Source organism: Phragmites australis, chromosome 1 (genome assembly GCF_958298935.1).
Source record: "Phragmites australis chromosome 1, lpPhrAust1.1, whole genome shotgun sequence".
Classification (NCBI taxonomy): domain Eukaryota; kingdom Viridiplantae; phylum Streptophyta; class Magnoliopsida; order Poales; family Poaceae; genus Phragmites; species Phragmites australis.
In genome coordinates, this window is record NC_084921.1 from 42,970,365 (window position 1) to 42,991,881 (window position 21,517).

General features: G+C 42.9%; 2 protein-coding genes, 1 long non-coding RNA gene and 1 pseudogene across 13 annotated transcripts; 2 read left to right on the forward strand and 2 right to left on the reverse strand.

Moving 5' to 3' along the window:
- Positions 1-427: 427 nt before the first annotated feature.
- Positions 428-7,666, forward strand: LOC133920559 (dihydroorotase, mitochondrial-like). Of its 2 annotated transcripts, none has more exons than XM_062365172.1 (7): positions 428-813; positions 936-1,117; positions 5,246-5,382; positions 6,124-6,289; positions 6,365-6,481; positions 6,809-6,969; positions 7,179-7,666. In XM_062365172.1, the coding sequence occupies exons 1-7, from the start codon at positions 578-580 to the stop codon at positions 7,380-7,382; spliced, it is 1,203 nt and encodes a 400-aa protein (XP_062221156.1). In that variant the 5' UTR covers positions 428-577; the 3' UTR covers positions 7,383-7,666. The 2 variants fall into 2 exon arrangements, with proteins under 2 accessions (XP_062221156.1, XP_062221151.1); XM_062365167.1 differs by having other exon boundaries at positions 6,917-6,969.
- Positions 7,667-7,682: 16 nt separating this feature from the next.
- On the reverse strand, positions 7,683-9,216 carry LOC133885070 (pentatricopeptide repeat-containing protein At2g27800, mitochondrial-like; annotated as a pseudogene).
- Positions 9,217-9,253: 37 nt separating this feature from the next.
- Positions 9,254-11,700, reverse strand: LOC133920575 (uncharacterized). Of its 2 annotated transcripts, XR_009910126.1 has the most exons (4): positions 11,268-11,700; positions 10,991-11,195; positions 10,188-10,782; positions 9,254-10,098 (listed from the first exon to the last, which is right to left on the reverse strand). It is a non-coding gene; the product is annotated as an uncharacterized LOC133920575 (long non-coding RNA). The 2 variants fall into 2 exon arrangements; XR_009910125.1 differs by having other exon boundaries at positions 9,254-10,782.
- A 3,795-nt stretch (positions 11,701-15,495) lies between these two features.
- Positions 15,496-21,172, forward strand: LOC133920583 (uncharacterized). 9 transcript variants are annotated; one of them, XM_062365189.1, is made up of 10 exons: positions 15,496-15,834; positions 15,904-16,013; positions 17,322-17,453; positions 17,534-17,607; positions 17,674-17,779; positions 17,881-17,949; positions 18,307-18,371; positions 18,480-18,578; positions 18,771-18,870; positions 19,405-20,750. In XM_062365189.1, exons 4-10 carry the CDS (start codon positions 17,573-17,575, stop codon positions 19,624-19,626), a joined length of 696 nt encoding a protein of 231 aa, XP_062221173.1. In that variant the 5' UTR covers positions 15,496-15,834; positions 15,904-16,013; positions 17,322-17,453; positions 17,534-17,572; the 3' UTR covers positions 19,627-20,750. The 9 variants fall into 9 exon arrangements, 3 of the variants coding, with proteins under 3 accessions (XP_062221173.1, XP_062221180.1, XP_062221188.1); XM_062365196.1 differs by having other exon boundaries at positions 17,326-17,453; XR_009910136.1 differs by having other exon boundaries at positions 15,509-15,834; positions 17,682-17,779; positions 19,347-20,750.
- Positions 21,173-21,517: the final 345 nt, after the last annotated feature.

A 21,517-nucleotide genomic window follows, 5' to 3' on the forward strand; every position in this document is an offset into this window, starting at 1 on the left:
TAAAATATTAATTATTCTATAATACATTGTAATAGCTCTTAATATATCTAATCATGTCTTAATCTATTTTGAAATATATTAGTATTCCTTACTATTTGCTAATGATGTTATTAATCGGGCCTAGCTCACAGAGAAGACTAAATCAGGTGTTTCCCTCAGCCTGATCCAAAAGAAAATCTTTATATCTGCTGAGCCAGACTGCTATTTCTTATGAACAACTAAATGTATATCATATCAAAATCAAATTAAATATGATTGAGGAAAGCAAATTTTATAAGATTTTGTAAAAGACATGTGATGACACGTGATCACACTCTCTCTCCTATTTAACCAAACTATTAAATTATAAGATAAATAATATAGATAAAATCTTACAAATACTTATATGTCCTATAAAATTTACTTCATAGTTGGGACGTTGGACCGAAATACATTAGACATATCTCTAGGATTATTTTGCTTCTGCACTCTTTCTCGCTGTCCCCGCTGACCCAAGACGGCACGCCGCGCTCCCGCAGTCGGCGATGCCCCACGTTGCGCTTGCCACCGGAGTGGAATAGAATAAAGCGAAAGCCCAATGGAGGTCACCGTCCCCACCACGACCGTCTGCGCGCACCCGCATCCGAAGCCATCATCGGTTTCCTTCCTCCGCCGCTCGCATCCTTGCCGCGTCCGTTTCCGCACTTACCTCAGCCCGAACCTGAGGGCGACCGCCATGGCCGCCTCGTCGCAGCAACTGACCATCACGCGGCCCGACGACTGGCACCTCCACCTCCGCGACGGCGGCGTCCTCCAGGCCGTGCTGCCCCACAGGTTCGCGCCATAGTGTCCGCTCCTGCCTCGTTTCTGGCGATGCACGCCTAGTGTTTGATGTAATGTCTCTGAGAGGTAGGCGTGTGTCTGTGTGCTGTCTGTGCTCTACTGCTCTGTGGCAGCGCGAAGAATTTTGGGAGGTCCATCATCATGCCCAATTTAAAGCCACCGGTGACCACGACGGCGCGTGCTATGGAGTACAGGGAGGAGATCTCGAGGGCGCTGCCGCCTGGGAGCAGCTTTGTTCCACTCATGACGCTCTACCTCACGGACAACACTAGCCTGGAGGAGATCAAGCTCGCAAGTATGAATCCTCTCCATGCAATTATCTGTTCCTTAAGTGTTCTTTTTATTCTTTTGAGATCAACAGCAGCTGTTACCTGGCTGCACGAACATCAGCAGATCAGCATTTAATGGGCAGTTGCTGTGCGTTTGCATCAGTCTGCTGTCAATTAGCTAAACATGACTAATGTCATTAGCCTTGTGCAATTAATTGGTTGCCACATTAGAATATGCTATGAGTTAGAACAAACTTGGCTAACGTGATTAAAATACTACTCTTAACGATTTAAAAGTGTCATCTTGCAACTGTTGTTTTCTTTTACCAATCCATGGATTGTGAACTGCTGGATGGTGATACTTATGTTGCATGTTCTGTTGTATGTTATGGTGATACTTATGTTGCCGAGATCCTTTTGATGACCTATGTTGTGTTGAAGGGATATGTATATGATCCGATCGATTGCATAAGACCTGCGGTAACAATAGAACGAGGTAAGTATATTAGTTCATTTCAATTTCAATTATCTATATATTAGTTCATTTCTATTTCTAGATATCTATATCTATATATTAGTATTAGTTGGTAGTATTATTCTATTAGTTAGCGATCCCGGCTCTATGAGTTTTTTCTTCAGTGATGAACTGTCGGTACCAGTTCTATATTTTTTCTTCTTCTGTGGATCGAGGAGAAAGAGGGCTCAGCAGGAAGAGGATTCTACCACGAGAGAAGCACGGAGGTCAACCCGCTTCAAATATGGAACATGGATTCTGGCAATGCAACGGAGTTGGGTACTCATATCGATCCGAATGAATCAGTTTTTCTACAGAGGTCAATCTTTGTCTATTAGGTAAGAGAATAGCAAGTGCGAAATTCTATCTCGGTAGGACATGAATTTCTATTACTATGAAATTTATAAATGAAAATAAAGTACTTAATGGGAGGGCTACCATTATCCTTTTTCTTGATGTGTTCCAAAGAAAAAGGAATTTGTACATTTCATGTTTCGAGGTCTAAAAAAAAAGGGCGTGGAAATAGATAGAAACTCTTGAATGGAAATTGAAAAGACATGTATCCCCAATTCCTTTGGAAATGGTAAGACCTTTGGCGCAAGAAGAAGGGGTGACCCATATCATCTTGACTTGGTTCTACTTCTCCTCTTTTTTTTTTTAAGAATACCGACTCGAGTTCTTCTTGTACCAGTATCGAATAGAACATGCTAAACAAGATCTTCATGGAAACCTGCTCAATTTAGATCAGCAAAATCATACATATTTTATGAGACCATGTGCTACGGCTAGGGGTGAAAACAGGTCGGATTTTTCCAGCCTGCCCGATCGCCTCATCCGATTTATATGCTAATCGGATCTCAATATCCAAAAGAAATCTTGAATATCGAATCGGATCTTGGATAGTTGTATCAGATATCGTATTCGGATATAGGGAGCTATGTATCAATTGGATATCGGATATCCGAGAATAAAATCTGATATATCCGAAGACTATCTGACAACTATCCAAACCTATCTTCCAGAATTTGTAACTTTTTCATACAAAATCGGATGAAGATGATTTTTATATGAACATTGTAGCTCTCGATGAGATCTATAAATGTCTAGTTGATACCTTTTTCATTTGAAGTTATTAATACGTTCAAATAATTAATAGAAACTTCAGCTAGTATACTGGGCACTTATAACTTCTCTAATTTTGTTGTAACATAACTCCTTCCATAGGAGTATATTGTTGATTTGCTTGTTATATCTCTAATGTAGTTGAGTTTTAGATACGTGGAATGGTTGAACAATCGTAACATATGCAATATATATGGTTATTGATTTTACTCAATATTCGGATAAATATTCGTGATCGACATTGTCTGCATCGGACTCGTCACATATTCGATCCGTATCGATCTATATCCGTGACCGAGACTATCTATATCCGTACATGTATTTGACACTATCCGTATCCGACTCTGAATTTGAGGAGAAAATATGGGATATGATATCCTATTTTTGATAGGACCGGTTAACAATTGAATCCAATATTTCCCATTATTTGACTATCCATAATAGTGCGAAAAGAAAGTCAGGAGGAAGAGTGGCCTGACCTTGAGTTTCTCGCTCCTTTGCCTTAGGATTCGTTAATTCTCTTTCTAGATGGGATGGGGATGGGATATAACTCAGCGGTAGATTGTCACCTTGATGTGGCGGAAGTCATTAGTTCGAGCCTGATTATCCCTAAACCCAATGTGAGTTTTTTCTATTTTGACTTACTCCCCCCCCCCCCCCCCCCACGATCGAGCGGGAATGGATAAGAGTTGGTTATACTTGTTGGTGACGAACTCCAGGCTAATAATCTGAAGTGCATGGATGCAAGTTATCCTTGGAAGGAAATACAATTACGAATCCGCTTTGTCTACAAATAAGGAAGCTATAATTAATGCAACTATGAATCTCATGGAGAGTTTGATCCTGGCTCAGGATAAACGCTGGCAGCATGTTTAACAAGTGCAAGTCAAACGGGAAGTGGTGTTTCCAGTGGCGAACGGGTGAGTAATGCGTAAGAACCCGCCCTTGGGAGGGGAACAACAATTGGAAACGGTTGCTAATACCCTGTAGGCTGAGGAGCAAAAGGAGAAATCCGCCCAAGGAAGGGCTCGCGTCAGATTAGCTAGCTGGTGAGGCAATAGCTTACTAAGGCAATGATCAGTAGCTGGTCTGAGAAGATGATCAGCCACACTGGGACTGAGACACGACCCAGACTCCTACGGGAGGCAGCAATGGGGAATTTTCTGCAATGTTCGAAAGCCTGACGGAGCAATGTCGCATGGAGGTGGAAGGCCTCTAGGTCATCAACTTCTTTTCTCAGAGAAGAAACAATGACAGTATTTGAGGAATAAGCATCGGCTAACCTGTGCCAACAGCCACGGTAAGACAGAGGATGCAAGTGTTATCCGGAATGATTGGGTGTAAAGCGTATGTAGGTGACTTTTCAAGTCCTCCGTCAAATCCCAGGGCTCAACCCTAGACAGGAGGTGGAAACTGCCAAGCTGGAGTACGGTTGGGGTAGAGGAAATTTCCAGTGGAGCGGTGAAATGCATTGAGATCAGAAAGAACACCAACGACGAAAACACTTTGCTGGGCCGACACTGACACTGAGAGACGAAAGCTAAGGGAGCAAATGGGATTAGAGACCCCAGTTGTCCTAGCCGTAAACGATAGATACTAGGTGTTGTGCGACTCGACCCGTGCGGCGTTGTAGCTAATGCGTTAAGTATCCCGCCTGGAGAGTACGTTCACAAGAATGAAACTAAAAGGAATTGACAGGGGCTCGCACAAGCGGTGGAGCATGTGGTTTAATTCGATGCAAAACGAAGAACCTTACCAGGGCTTGACATGCCGCGAATCCTCTTGAAAGAGGGGTGCCCTTGGGAATACGGACACAAGTGGTTCATGGCTGTCATCAGCTCATGCAGTAGGGTGTTGGGTTAAGTCTCGCAACGAGCGCAACCCTCGTGTTTAGTTGTCACTATGAGTTTGGAACCCTGAATAGACCGCCGGTGTTAAGCCAGAGTAAGGAGATGATGAGGCCAAGTCATCATACCCCTTATGCCCTGGGCGACACACGTGCTACAATGAGCGGGACAAAGGGTTGCGTCTCATGGTAGCCTGCTCCAGTCCCCTGACGAAACCTTCGTTATTGGGTTAGTCATACACTTCACATGTTTCTAGCGATTCACATGGCATCATCAAATGATACAAGTCTTGGATAAGAATCTACAACGCACTAGAACGCCCTTGTTGAAGATTCTTTATTGTGACAACATCTAGGGTTCCTTGAATAATGCGATATCTCACATCGGGTAAATCCTTAACCCTTCCTCTTGTTACTAATACTACAAAATGTTCTTGTAAATTATGGCCAATACCAGGTATATAAGTAGTGATTTCAAATCCAGAGGTTAATCGTACTCTGACAACTTTACGTTATCAGCAAAAGTTTCCAGATTCATGGAGATATAGAACAACATATAAGTCATCATGCTTGCATATCCATCATTTGAGTCTCCAACAATTATTCCAATAATTACATATCCGATTTGCCCTATGAACGAATATGCAAGCATATATTTCATGCTTGTTTTAGGAAAGAGTGGTGATGTTTTTGCTGTCAAGTTGTATCCTGCTAGAGCAACTACCAATTCCCAAGACGGTGTCACTGATATATTTGGGAAGTGCTTGCCAGTCTTCGAGGAGATGGTCAGACAGGAAATGCCATTGCTTGTAAGTTGTCCTACCTGCATTAATGGCCTTTTGATTGGGAGTTTTGATCCATGCCTAGTCAACTACTATATACTAAAGTGTCTGGAATCGGTGAAATCTCAGGGCCACTGCTACGGTAGCTACTGTAGCAGTGGCCCTATGTATGTATATACGTACATGTACGTATAGGTATACATGTACATGTATATACGTATGTATATATATGTGTATATATATGTAAAAAAAATTTCGGACATTATAGAAAAATGTCGAAATAAATATTAGTTACATTAATAAATCGGTTGAAAAAAAATCTAAAATGTAAAGAAAAATATCTAAAACTCAAAAAAATATGAAATGAATTATTTTATATTAGTATTACTTCCACCTACATGTTAAAACTAAGTGCATGCATAAAAGTACTATTGTTTTCTCTATAATTAATTGAATGTGTTTAACATTAATAATTCTATAGTACAAAATTTGTGAACCTAATTTTTTTAGTCCTTTTTTTTGTTGTGCTCTACACAGCAAAATAAAAATAGCGTGGCGTAGGCGCGCCAATCAGACTAGTATACTCTAGTGTCACTTCAGATAATAGGTGTCGCTGCAATTAGTTTCCTCGAGTTGCTTTGTTAAAAAAAGAGCCTTGACAATACCTAATTGTAAAGGTTGCTTCTAGTTTTTTTTTTTTTTTTTTTTTTTGGGCATGGTCAATGCCTTATGTAACGGCTCTTATGCCCACTTGTAATTTTTCTTCAGGTTCATGGAGAAGTCACAGATCCACATGTTGATACCTTTGATCGTGAGAAGGTTTTCATTGATAGAATATTAGCATCACTTGTACAAAAACTTCCAAAGCTGAAAATTGTCATGGAGCATATCACAACTATGGATGCGGTGAATTTCATAGAATCATGCAAAGAAGGTGTGTGCTCCTAGAATGACCTTATGCTTCTGGCCTTGTCTATGGTTATAACAATTAACACGTCCATGTTCTTAGGTCATGTTGCTGCAACAGTAACTCCCCAGCATCTCCTCCTCAATAGGAATGCTTTGTTTCAGGGTGGCTTGCAGCCTCACAACTATTGCTTGCCAGTGCTGAAAAGGGAGACTCATAGTATGTTCCAAATCGCCCTCCTTTAAGAAATTCCACACAATAATATTTCTTTTGGTTCAAAAATTTGCTGGATGTTTCTTTAGATACGAAAAATCACCACTTGCAGAGTGATAACTTTTTTGGTTCAAAAAATGACTGGATACTCTTTAAGCAATATAAAACTAGATCTGTGACATTCTTCTTGTATTATATTTTTATGTTGCATGATTAGATCAGCTCTTGCCCAACTTTCCAATTAATTGTCATGTAAAAAAATATCCTTTTCATTTTCTTTTTAAATTATGGACGGCATTTTGTGTATTAACTGTCTCTGAGCCTTCTACCCCGGACAAGCTATTGTATCCGTTGTAACAAGTGGGAGTGGACGGTACTTTCTTGGTACTGACAGCGCTCCCCATGATAAACGGAATAAAGAATGTTCTTGTGGATGTGCAGGAATATATAGCGCTCCTGTTGCTCTGTCTCTTTATGCTAAAGTATTTGAAGAGGTAATCGTTGTCTCAAGCTCTCATACTTATCTATCATCAACACCACTAGATTTCAAGTAAATTACTTTGCTATAGATTGGTTTTGGTTAGAGGACACTATAGTTGCGAAGTGTCACATACCGTGCAGTGCAAACTGTAAAGATATATAATTACGTAGGTGATCAAAAGTTTCTTTCTGATCGGTTTACTCTACTGTTCCACTATTTCAGGCTGGTGCTCTAGATAAGCTAGAAGCATTTACAAGCTTCAATGGCTCCGATTTTTATGGCCTCCCGAGAAACACTTCAAAGATTGTCCTGAGAAAGAGCGTCTGGAAAGTTCCTGCAACTTATGCGCACAGTTCAGGGGAGATTGTGCCTATGTATACGAGCAACACCCTTGAATGGCTTCCATCTGATCAGCCTGAAGAATAAACACTGCATTGTTCGACAATGCACTCGGGGGAATCAATAAGTGGAGTGGTTCTTAAAGGATCCTAACACAGACCTTGAAAACTCACCCTTTTCTGTTAGAATCAGCATAGCAAACTGTTTTCAGCCATAAGCTTGCCTCATTTGAGATCGTTGAAAGCAAGATTGGTGAGAATAACTTACTGAGAGCAACAACGAAAGGTTGCTTTGTTGAGTTATATTCTTTTTTATTGGATTGCAATACAATTTCCGAAGAGGGAGAAGGGCAAATGTATCTTATACATCAATCTTACAGTTCGTCCTCGCAAAATTTTCCAGTTAATATTTCTGATCGTCTTTAAGGCAGTTGCTGTCAGGTTACTGCGACTTGAAGGGGATGTATGCTCTCTGAATTCAGATCAGTGTCGCATGTAGTTGCTCTTATAAGGGACCTCCCATGCTGTAAACTCTGCGGTGCTCCCTTGGACAAACCAGCCTTTCACTGTGTCCTACTTTCGTCACCGCCGTCTATGGATTGTCACCGTGTGCTCCTCCCTCTGTCGTCGACGTGCAAGTTATCATCACCATCGTCATCACGGATTGAACTCAGGAGCTCTCGCAGCTCGCGAGACCCCACAATGCCCTTCTCTTCCATCTCCCTCACCACCCTACCAGGGTCCTTCCTCTTCTCAGCCCTCGACAGCTCCTCCACCACCGCCCTCCTTGTGATGTGTCCATCACCCGCTCTGCCTCGCTGGCCTCCCCGACCATCGCCAGCGCATTGACGAACGCGTTGCAAGCTGGCTCCGTCGGAACCAGCCCTTTCCCGCGCATATCGTCGACCCGCGCGTTCCTGGTGCGGCCCTGTGAGCTGAGCCCATGCACGAGGTAGCTGTACATGAACGCGTTCGGCTCACAGCCGTATAGGGGCCGCATCTGGTGGAACACGCGCAGCGTGTCGTTGACGTGCAAACAACTGCGCGTAGCCCCTGATGAGCACGTTGAGCGCGCGCGTGTCCGGCGGGATCTCCTCCTCAAGCATCTGCCTGAACAGCGCGGACACGTTGTCCATGTACATGTAGTGGACCATGGTGTCGCCGCCGCCGCGCGACAGCAACACGGTGAAGAATGCGTGGTAGGTATCGACAGAGGGTGCGCCGCGGGGTCGGCAGAGGCGCACATGAGGGTGTAGACGTGGAAGGCCTTGCCGAGCCTGCCGAACTGGCAGTAGAAGTAGAGGGCGGTGCAGAGAAGGGGCCTAGGGGAGAAGGGAGAAAGAGAGCATGCAGGCGCGGTCGAAGTGGGCGTAGAGGTCGGCAGCAGCAGCGAGGCGTTTGATGGCAATGAGGAACGGGGCAGGGTCGATACGGAAGGCGGGGAGGTGGAGCGAGTGGATGAGGAGCGAGAGTAGGAGGTGGGTGTCAGAGGTGGAGGTGAGGGAGGAAGCCAGGAAGAGCAAGGTGAGGCGGGACGGGAGGGACACGATGGCAACAGGGGAGGGCTGCAACGTATTAGGGCCGCAGCGGAAGCGGTGCGGGGTGCGACGAGATCTGGTGGAGAAGGGGAGGTGGACGGAGAGGGAAGCGGGGTTGGTACAAATATCTGTTTCACAAGTGTGTGCCCCTATAATAAAGTTAGGAATCCAGAATAGAGGGGCCAGTACTGTACACTTGTTGACATGAGGGTCCAGACCTCACACGTTAGCAGGCATGCAGTATTTGTACAATAAGAGGATTCGTGTCCTAGAAATGAGCATTTTTTACTGGACTAGATGAGTCCTCGTGCGTTGCAATGGAACAAACAATGTACAGGATAATATCAAAGTTGCAAGTTCAAACTGGAAGATGTTGCAAACCATGAGAAATAAAATAAAAAACATTATTTAGTGACTACATGTTGAGGGAGACTCCAATGTTAGGCAGGTATGACGGCCATCGGACTTCGCCATATTGGTCGACCAGCACATGCCACCTTGTTCTTCCTTGAGCAGCAGCTCATCAACATCGGACACCTTGTGGCCCAGTGTCGGTGATGTCGAAGACGTCCATGAACCAGCCTGCTTAATCATATGAAAGTCTTCATATGTGCTCCAATACTGAGGGGCGTTATGATACACACTCGATTAGACTCTTAATGCAATCACGAAGATTGCATCTTGCACCAGATGATTTACAAAGCATATCGTGACAAGCATTTGCAAATTTGAGCATGCAAAGAAGTATATCATGCACTCCGGATTCATTCTCCTTGCCATTAAATTAAGTGGAATCCAGTTTTGCTTTACAAATATTTGTTTCAACCAGAGAAGCTTCAATGTTGTTGGTAATTCCTTGGCATTCAGGTATGCAAATGATGAACCACTCCCAGTGGTTGAGGTCAGATCTGGCCTTGCTTGCTTGTGCAAGCATAAGATTTCCACAATAATTTCTAGAGTTGTACCTTGCATCTCCCAGAAAGAAGAATGCAAAAATATTTCAGCAGCCAGAACAAGCTTAGATAACTCGGAACCATTCTCATGACTAAAGCTTGGAGCTTTACCACAGAACATCTGAAAATGGTTTCGACCAAATCAAATTACAACAAAAAAAGGCTAAATCAGCAAGCACAGAAGTCATTTGCCATCACCTTCTGCAGAATCCTTAACACATCACTCTTACAGTGAAGTGAAAAATCCTTATCATCAAATAGCGGTAACAATCTGCCAAAAATAGTCCTAATAACAGGAAAATGGCAGGTATTTCTGCGAAATATAAAATATAAACTCTTTAATGCCATAGACTTCATAGAATGAGAAGAGTCATGACCCAAAAACAACAACAACAATTCCACCTACAATGAGAGCGAAGAGAGCATTTCAGCTTTGAACACATCTCCCAGTGTGCCTAGAACCATCTGTTTTCCGACCTGTGATATTAACAACAAAAGGCTCTTTCTTAAAGTTTAGTGAGAACAACTGCATGCAAAAAGAAAAAGAAAAAGAAAATGCAGAATATCTCCTTTTGGAAGTGAAAAGCAGAATGTAACCTTAACCTCACATTAGTTATTTGTATTTTTTCCCAATGTAAACCGATGAATAAAATATCATTAATGTTTATATTAGCTTTCAACATATGTAGATATGAACAAACATGTCAACACCCATATAAATTTGCCCAAACATCACTGATGTTGGCCGATTGAAGTAAATGAATAAAGTTATTATTTAAGCAACAAACTTATATCCATAAACACCTCATGAACTCTATGTATAACAGCCAAGAGCCAACATACAATCAAGCTTCGAAAAAGCTTTAATTGCTGCCAGAATCACTTGTGGTTCTGATCCCTAGGAGCAAGTCAATCTTCTCAGCACTTCAAGGATGATGCATGAGAAGTCCTCTGACAACCGACAGATGCAAACAGCTGCAAACAATGCCGCTTTCATCTGCCAAAGGACAAGCATGATGATTTGTCATCAGAATAGTTATTCTCCTAAATTTTAAAAATGTAAAACACTCTAAAGAAATTAACAGCTTAACCAAGCCAAGATTTTCCCCAGAAAATTTGATAGAAAAGAACCAAGAAATTGTGTTGAAAATATGATCTTCAACAGAAACAACAATCCCTCTCTGATCTGCATCCTAACGGCTTACCAAGCCAAGATTTTCCCCAAATCATAACCCCTTGTCAACAGCATATATGGTGACACCTCCGATAGATGGCAACGAAGAATGAGGATTTTTTTCTGAGCAGAGACCCGAGCGTGGTTATTTGGCTGGGAATCGAAATACTGAGTCACAAGATGATTTTGGACCTCACTTCTTAGAGGAGAACTATCGAGCACATGGTCTGCATTTCCTGTGAATGAGGAACGGGTGGTGAAATGCAGAGGAGGGACGCAGTCGGAAAAGAGAGAGATGGTGTGATTACCACTTTGCTTGTCATCCCACCGCCGCCCCAGCTTCGTGCCGCTGATCTGGCCACACTGCACGAGGAGACGCATGACGCACCTGCTGCAAGCACGCCAGCTTCCGTCTCCCACCCAGGCCCAACTAGGCCGCGCTGGTACCTCCTGGCTGGCACCCACTTCCAACCGGCCAATGACGGCTGCCTCCCAGGCTCCCATAGCTCGGATGCTCGCCCCTTCTCAAGGGGCTGCTCAAGGGCTGGGCGCACAGGATGGAGCAGGACGCAGAGATCTGGACTGCGGCGGGAGGCGGAAGTGTGCGGCGGCGTGGTGGAGAGGCCGGAGGACGGCGCGGAGGCGAGGCGCGAGAAGGGCTTGGAGGCCGGGGTGGGCGGCGCGGAGGATTAGGGCTCGGGCGTCCAGGCGCACGTTGGAACGAAAAAAATCCGCACGTAGACAAATCGGCGTGGGCAGAAGGATAAAAAGGGACTTACGTGGTAGGGGCTAATTACTTTTTTAGCCCCTATTGGATGGCGTATTTTAAAATACCATATATCCAGATTTCATCTTTTAAATACCATTCGGGCCCACATTTCTATCAAATAAGCTATCGTGCCGCACCGCACTGTCCTTCCTTGTCTCCTCTGTCATGTGCCATCGTCCTGTGGTGCACGCAGACATGCTCTTGGCCTGTCCCAAACATGATCAAATGGACCAATCGGACAGGCCCGAACAGCTTATCTACTGTAGCGAGCCGTGTCGTACCGGTTCGCGTGCCTCTCTCTCGGCCCATGGTATGGTCCGTTGGTGACCGTGTCGTGCCGGGCTGGTTTGGGCACGATTTCGGTCCGGCGGACCGAAATAAATAAAAAATATATATAGAAAATAAAAAATATATAGAAAATAGATAAAAATATAAAAAATAGATAAAAATAGCTACAAAATTAAAAATATATAGAAAAATAGAAAATAATTGGGCATTTGCGTGCCGGGCTGTGCCGTCCTGGGCTGGGCCGTGCCCGTGCCGGTCCGACTCGACCAGGCCATGCCGTGCCGGCTCGTCATGCCGCGCTCGGCCCAGGCACGGCCCGTAGCCTCGTGCCATGCCGGCCCGGCCCATCTTGACTCGGGTCGTGCCGTGCCTGGGCCGTGCCTACAGTGCCGTGCCTCAGGTCGGCTGAAAGTGCATCTAGCCTCTATGTGTGGTTTTGGTAATTAATGATAATACCTATGGACTAACAATGGTATTGAGTTTGTTAGTAGGTTGTTCCATAGGTGATGCATGGATGAGAGATATGCATGAGCTCTAAGTGAATGAGGAGAATAAAAATGCATCAAGATGAATGAGCTCTAGGTGATGCTCGGGTAAGTGATGACAATGCTTATGAACTAACAATCATATTGAGAATTGTTATTAGGTTATTTCATAGGAGATGCATAAATGATGAAGCATGGATTCTTTGAGAAATATCATGAGTTCAAAGAATTGCATCAAAAGTTATTGAGATTTTAGTGATGCTCATAAGAAGAAGAAGAAGCTTAATAAGATTAGCAATAAGCTTGAAGGCTAAGTTACTTGTAGAGATCAAGTAACTAAATGTATGCTTATCAATAGAGTTTTATGGACTAACCCGTGTGCTATGTGTTTAAGAATGAGTGGGGTTAGGTTCTATATGAAGATTGATAATATGCATGAAGGCTAATAAGTTACTTGTGGAGATCAAGTAATTTAAGGTATAAATGTTGTCATTTAGGTTTTATGGACTAATCCATGTGCTTTGTGCCTGAGAGTGAGTTGGGGTTAGAATCTATAAGAAGGCATAAGTTGAATTGAAATCACATATGCCAAGAGTGAAGAACAAAAGTGGACTCTATATATGAAAAAGTGAATTCTCTGAAGATGTCGAATACAAAATGGTTTTCTATGGCAAGACGGTGAAGGACAAGCAAGAGTCGGCTGCGATGGACCATCCGGTGGTGAAGGGCAAGCAAATGGCTTGGCGCCGAAGGACCAAGGCGATGGTGAAGAGCGAGTGAAGCTTTGTGCCAATGGACTGTGCAAGGCTATGAGAAGCTATGAGTGATTCACATCAATCACATGAGGAATCAAGAATAGATGGAGTGAAGATTTTATGGAAGTTAGCAATCCTCAAAGGCTTGAAAGTAAGAAGCGGTACTTGAAAGTATTCAAAATGCTCAAATTGGTTTAAATGTGTTTTATCTTTGAAATTGAGTCTAGATATGCCACACTATTAAGAGGGATGCAACGTGAGCTAATTCTCACGTCTCAGTGCTCAAGAGTTCCTAACCAAACCCAAAGTGAGAGTTTGTTGTTAAGAGTCCGAAGCGGAAAGTGTGGAAGTGTCCAAAATGGATTTTGGAGTGTTCCTAGTTTGATCCTATGTGTTTTAGGTCATGAATTCAGTTGGGATGTGTAGCCCTCTGAATAAGCTTTCCATAGAGTCAAAAATCGTCGAAATCGGACTCCGGGATCAAAAGCTATCGCCGTTTTTCGGAGGTCAGCTGTGCTGTACTCGGAGACTCCGGTGAAGACCGGATTCTCCGGTACCTGGAGTGGCCGGAGATTCCGGTGTAGGCCAGATATTCCGGTAAAGTCCAAAAAAGAGCCTAACAGCTAGTTTTTTGAAGTGGGCTATTTATACCCCACTCACCCCATCCTTTGGGGCTGCTGCAAGGGCACGAAAGAAATATTTTTTAGAGCCAAAAGAACTCCATCCCACTCCATTCTAGTGTGTGATTTGAGAAGAAAAGTGAGTTGGGTTGAGAGATTGAGTGCAAGTGAGCTAAATCTATTCTTGAGCACTTGAGTTCTTGACAAGAAGTTCTCGAAGCGTTTGTTACTCTTGGAGGTGAAGCCTCCTAGCCGACTAGGTGTCGCCGGTGAGCTCCCGTGCTTGTGGTGAGCCGCGGGAAAGTTTGTGAAGGGCTCGATTTCGCCTCCGCAAGAGAAGAAATCAAGAGTGGATCGAGGAAAGCGGTTGAAAGAGACCCGACTCGTTGGAGCTTCCTCAACGGAGACGTAGGATTCACGGTGGTGAATCCGAACTTCGGGAAATAAATCTTGTGTCTCCTCTCTTGTTTCTTTACTTTTGAGTTCTTATTCAAATCTTTGTGCATATTGCTCGATCTACTTGTTTGTGTGTATTTGAGTGTAGGTTGTCCGTGGATCTACTTGGAATCATCTCCGGGAACACATGACACCACTTGGTTTGAGCTAGAACTCTCTACCCATCCTTTATATTCAGTTTCGGGCTCAGTTCTGTACAGAACTCGGAGAATCCGAACTTTACCGGAGTTTCCGGACCTGTACACACCGGATACTCCGGGTAAACAGTAATTTCAGGTATATGAACAGTGTTTTCAGCATTTTTCAATTTAAGTTTTATTGCATATCTCTTGCTAGAATTGAATAATTTTTATCACCTTAGGATTGTAATTTCTACACTTATTTAGGGTGATTGTGCACTTAGTTGAGCCTAGCATATTTAGGTTTTTCACTTGTGAAAAATCCGTTAATTTATATTCCACTGTAAGTTTAGGCCAACAGTTAAAGGGAACGAATTTTTGTAAAAACGCCTATTCACCCCCCTCTAGGCGACATCATTGTCCTTTCACCGGCCCAGTAGGTACGACCCATTTGGACGTCTTTAGCCTATCCCACGTGCTGCCATTGTGTGTAGCTACCCGTGCACCCTGTCGCTGTTCGTGTAGCCGCTAGCGCGAGTCGCGCGTCGTCCTCTCGGTGTCACTCCTCTTGGGTCGTCCGTCTTCGGGCCATTGTCGATGAGCTCACAGCCTTCTCTTTACCGCGCCGCTCGGGTCCGATTTTCATCTCGCACCGTTGCAGCGCAAGGCCACTGCGCGCGTGCCACACTGCTCGGTTGGCCCAACCAGCCATCCTGCCAGTGCGCCACCGCTGGCCCATCCTTCTCTGGCACCATCTTCTCCCTAGCGCCGCTCTTCTCCCCTGTGTGCCCTAGCCACCTAAATCTAAGTCGTCGCCAAGCTGAGCCCCGCTGTGTCCAGCTGCGTCTTCTCCCCTTCGACGTCGTCTCCCTTTCAACGTCGTCTCCTTTCCCTCCCCACCAGCGCCCATCTCACTCCCTCTCTTCCTTCCGTCGTCTGGCCGAAGAGACGGCGCTACGCGGCGTGATAAAAATGTGGGCCAGGTGATACTTAAGGGATGAAATCTGGATGGATAGCATTTTAAAATGCGCCATCTGGTGGGCGGTAAAAAGTAATTAACCCATGCCGGGAGGAAAAAAATCAGGGTAGGGAGCGAAAAAGCTGACAATACATGTATTAAAAATTGTTTTAAGTACATATAGAGAGAGGGGAAAGAAGAGAAATGGAGCACAGATTCGACAGGTCCAGGGCTTCAGCATTCAGGCCCAAAGGGCCGTGACCAGCACAACCCTACCCACTACCCAGAGCTCGCAGAGCACCGGGCAGAGAAAGAAGACGAATTCCTCGGTTCCCTGGAGGAGGCGTCAGCGAGTCCTCTCCGGCGTCTTCTCTGCGTCCCTTCCCCGCGCCGAGCCATTCCCGCCCCGTACTACTTCTCGCGAGGTAAGCCCAATCGCCCATCTTATTATTCGTTTTTTGCTCTCCGCTGACGCTTGGCCACCCGCGCCGCAGGACGTTGTAGCGCCACCCTTGCCGTTGCCGCCGCAGCAGCTAGGGATTCGGCGGTGAAAGGAAGCGTGGACAGTAATGCAGCCGAGGAAGTCAGGAACATTCTGGATATGGTAATTTTTTTTTTCATATGACAATTGAGAAATCTGGCTCAGTTTATCGACATTGAATGAACTTCGGAACTACTAGTGGTACTACCCTAGTGAGTAGTGTCTATTGAGCATAAACGGTTGGTAAGAGTGTGTATAGGTTGGCTTGTGAGCATTGTGTTTGATGAAATACCTTGGAATCAGGCTCTTCCATTGCAATAAACACTTTCTCAAACCATTACCAGTGTTGAGTAATGTTCCAGCTTTAGCTCTAAGAGAATATTGGAGTAAGTGAAAAACAGGGGCAATGAGAAATGATTCAAGTGCATCTGTTTCTCTATTATCCTATGAAAGAGTTTGTCAATAAGAGTGTCCATTTGGTGCATGCAACATAAACTTTCAGCTACATTCAATTGGTAGGCTCTGAAGATAAAAAGCTATGATGTTCTGTCCTTGTGATAGATAATGAGTGACAACAGTTCTGGAGTTGGCAAATGCACGTTTAAATTCCAAGTATTCAACAGATAAACAGCAGATGGAAAAGAGACTTGATTCCACTATGGAGGTTATTGTAGCTGAAAAATATATTTACTACAGTTTATAAACTATGGCCAAAACAGAACAGAACATAAACTAGTATCTGGTTCTCCTTCACGAAAAAAAAGGACGGAAAAGAAAAGCCACTATCTTATCGGTTAGTCACTTTAGCCTGGCTATATTATTGACTTAACATAGTTGCATGCATGCAATTTTACATCTTAACTATATTGACCCTGCACTTCCTCACTTTTATTATATTCTATTCTTATGGTCTCAAATGGAAATTTTGTATTCGAAGGAAAAACATAGTATACATGGATATAGCTACATTTGCTTGTTTATTTTAGTATTCCTCAGAAATATATAGTAATTCTTTTTGCTTTGAGATGGTTGGGACAATTGTCTGGTATAGTCATCTTAACACTCACGACACTTAGGTCACAAGCTTGAACCATGGAAGGTCATATTGGAAAATCAACAGGAATAACCCTAACAACTTGGGGTACAAATCGAACTATGATCTTCAGCCAGAGAGCTGAGGTGCCACACCATTGGGCTATACAATGGTTTGCAAAAATCTGTAGTAGATTCTAGATCTATGATCTGGCAAGTTTCTCCGTAAGCACATTTGTGTCCATTGAATTTGAATCGGATGGTAATGATAAAATGTGCCAATTTGGTCACCTGGAGCTCTCTAGTTCCATCTTTTGTACTCAGCTTTATTTTAGATATAAGATAAGATATGGTTATTCTTGCTATTAGTGGATTCACATTAACATCTAGCTTATGTAGGCAGAAAGGGCTTCCCAACGAAGAGATGTTTTCCACACCAATTTTCTTACTCCACCTATAATAAAGGTGGCTATGATGGCAATTGAGAAGTAAGCAGATATAAAAGCAGTAGCTCAGGGTGGCTACCCACAGGTGAAATTTAAATACCCAAATGGAATTTTGTTAATTGCTTCCATTAGCCTATCTAGTTTCTCATTCTTATATTCATCTAGGCCGAGCGGTGCCGAATTTTTGTTGGACACCCAGATTCTATGACAAGTAACACAGATGTAGTTGCTGCTTTGAGGTTTTCTCAGTTTTACCTTATAAGCTCTGCCATCTGCTATATAAGCTGATTTTGAGGCCAACCCAGCATCTCAGGTAATTTCCGATTGGAACCCTGTTCGCATGGTGACTTTCTTGGTGCTATTCTCGGGACAGGAATAACAAGGGAGAAAGTTGGAGATATTCTTTTGCAGGTGCACTGCAGTCCCAATTACTTGTTTTCTGAATGATTTGGCCATTTCTTACCCTTTTCCCTTCTCGTCATTTGAGATGTCTATTTTCATTTTTTTGTTAGGGGGAAAGAGGTGCTGAGGTCCTTGTTGATCCAGAACTTGTTGACTATCTGATTTCCACTCTCGAAAAGGTAGATTAGACAGCTTACATCTGCTCTGCCACAATTCACACTTTGCGCAAGCTTGATGTGTGCTCATCCCTGTTTTTCCAATCAATGAGTATGCTGGAGAAGATATGAGATATTTTATCCCCACAGTTGACCTTAGAGTGGTCTGGTGTCATGCAAAACACACAGCTCTTTTTTTTTGAGATCAAAACACACATGCCCATGCTACTAGTTTGCTGTCGTTTTATGTTTACTCATCATACATTAGGACTAGTTGCTGTATTTTTATGATTACTGATAGCCTTCTAATGATTCTTGTGATTTTGCTTGCTGCAAACCCTTCTAATTACAGCTTATTTCCAATGGGATTTTATTCTGCAGGTGGGGAAAGTTGGTGTTTCATGCACTCAAATTCCTTTGCTTGCTCTAGAATATGAACCACCAAGGTTTGCTCATGTGCGCTCATACCTCTATATAAACTTTATAAGCTTGTTTTCAAAGTTTTATGTTGTAAAAGTCTGGCACAAGTGACTCAATTTTTCTGTAAACTGCAGGACCAAGTCATTTAAAACTGTAGAATCATCGCTCAGGGTTGATGCCCTGACCAGCGCTGGATTTAAAATCTCACGCACAAAGCTTGCTAGCTTGATAAGGTATGAGCTATGAACATTGAGTTGTCAATTGTCAACTTAATGTTAGAAAGCATACTTTTATCTCAGCACAATAGTTTCGTTTGAACTTTTTTCTATTCTAATATGGACTATGTCGTCAGTGCCTACCACTTCTAAATTGCTGCTTTTAAAGCAATTATTTTTCTGGATCTACACCTCTCTTTGCTTGTTCAGTGCCGGGGATGTTCGTGTGAATTGGACACCAGCTTTGAAAAATGGAGTTACCCTCAAATCAGGAGACATCGTTTCTGTCAGTGGGATGGGAAGGTTAAAGGTAATTAAAAAAGAAAAAAGATGTGATAATCTTCTCTTATAAATAACTAATGAATCTTGTACGCATTTAGAATTTAGTTGCTATTGTCACCTACTTCGCTCTGATACTGCTAGTTTCTTGGTTTTGTTTCTTTATTGGTTTTGCTTGAGAGGCCTCTCATCTATATTGTTTCATCAATATGTGGAAGTCCTCTTACTTTTTAATATATTAAGTTGTATGTGTTATTTTTGTTTGATTGTGTTTTGATCATACAATAGTAATGGGATGCATACACGGACTTGTTTCGTAAATGAAGCAACTAATCAAGGAGTCCTCGGGGTCATGGGTAGCTGCTTTTCTCATCTGTTGGCCATATAATGGCAGTGTGAGATGTCCCATGAGCATAGAATAACAACCCATTCTTTTCTTTCTTGTTTTTGTATTCTAGTTTCAAATGATGTGCTATTATTCCAACCGAGATTCTTGTCATGCAACAGTTAGTCCAGCTTCAAATGATGTGTTGTTATTCCAACCGAGATTCTTGTCATGCAACAGGTAGTCCAGCAATCGGTGCCTTTGAGCCCATGCCGTGTTAGTGCATGCATGGGGTGGTGTAGAGTTTTTTGGGCAGCACTTTCGTGCATTGCCCCCGAGGTCCCAACATTCTTGCCAAATACCACCTTCTTAGCAGCACATGCATGTGTTATCGACTCGACATCATTAAGGGTCTTCGAGTGCTGGTCGCACGGTTGTACTGTTTTCCAGATAGGCCTGTGAAGTTGAGGTTTCAGACACAGGGCACTTGATCTATGTGGTTGAACAATGCCACGACTTCAAGATGACATGTTCAAAGATACAATGCCACGACTTCAAGATGACATGTTCAAAGATCGTACAGTGCTGCTTTCATGGTTTGCATCATGTTCCAGTCGAGCCACGTCCTTAGCATGTGCCTTCACCTCCATGTTCAAATGGGCAACCGGTACATCAATCATCATGTCCTCATGTTTGTGCTCAAGTGTGGTGGAAAAACTCCTCCTGGATCGGGGTAGCTTGGCAATAATGCCCCTACTGCAAACTTGGCACCAACATTGGCACCATATTGAGCCATCTCACCCATGATCGCTGTGATGTCATGAGCCTGCTTCACCACCCATTGGTTGTTGGCCACCTTGAAATTGTGGTATTGTTCAACCGCAGATTTACCATCCAGTGCCTCCTGTAGCTCCTTGGCACTTGTTAAGGTGTCGAATACAAAATAGAGTTTTAGAGCTAGTCAGATAAAGAGCACCAAAATGATACCCAAGTCTATATTGTTTGCAGCCTCAAAATCCACGTGCTGCTAATGAGTAACCAGCCTCACCTGTGGTGTTTTTCAGACAACATGTAGTGACAAGTCTTGGACTGCCATGTTTTGGAGTTTACACCCGCAAACTTCTCCCATTGGCATTAGATGGCTGACAGACTATCATGCATATGTTAATGTAAAATCATGGTATAACATTTGGTATTTATAGGGATCGATGAGTTTGCAGATTATTTCCAACAGTTTTGACCTTAGATGGCTTTCCATTCTGTGAAACATGAGCTCGAAATTTTCAAATGAAGCCAGATCATTTTACCATGTACCGAAGTTCATAGTATTGTTACTGATCTGATGCTCTGTCCCTTAACTTGAATTGGTGTAAACATGTAAAGAATTGATTGAGCAAATTTTTAACTATATCAATGAAGTAAACGTATTGCTTTGCTGACAGTGAGGTCTTAGAATCAGATGGTAGGCAAATGGCCAAATGTATGCATGCTGCTGAAATTTTTGTTGTTTTGCAACTTCTGAAGTCCCTTATGTACTTAGATATATAGTGTCAAGTTATCTGCTTGGGTTATTTATGTTACTTGTTCACTTTTTCTTTAGATTGGAGAAATTGTGACTACCAGGAAAGGAAAATATGCTGTTGAGTTGATTCGATATTTATAAGCATGGGACTGATCTACAGTACTTTCACTACTAAATTGAATGGTATGCATTGCTGAACAGCTGAAACCTATATGTGACTAGAATCTTGTATTAGCATATCAGGGAAGCTGAAAGTGTTGCAAATCCGAGTATATTTGTAAGATTCATTGACTGCTTTAACTTCGGAAAGCAAATTTTCTCGGAGGTCAACAATTACATAAATTCGTCCTTATAAATTCAAGATTTCAAATAATAAGCACCAAAGGGCCAGGGTGCTTCTATTGTATAACATGGGTCTTAGATTGCTTCTGTGCTATCACTGACATGGTCTTGTTGAGTATTTTATGCAATGTCAGAATCACTCTTTGAACTGCTCCTTTTAGGACTTGTTCTGATCGAAAGCTAAAAGTGAGAAAAGTTTATGTTTTCAAAAACAAAAAAGGAAACTGTTTATTCTGCTTACATAACTTTTCATACCAAATAGGCCTGAGTGCTAAATAGCATACCCGTTTCCATTCAAAATGATCAAGTGCTAGGCTATTTGCATCGTCAATCATAGGTCTAGGCATTCAGTTTTTTTGGTTTGGTTTTTTTGGTTTTTGAAAAATTCAGTTTTCAGAATATGCAAACCAAAGTTGCTAGAAAATATTGGAAAACTGTCTAGTTTGGTTTTGGTTTTTACAATTCAGTTTTTTGTTTTTACCGAAATTC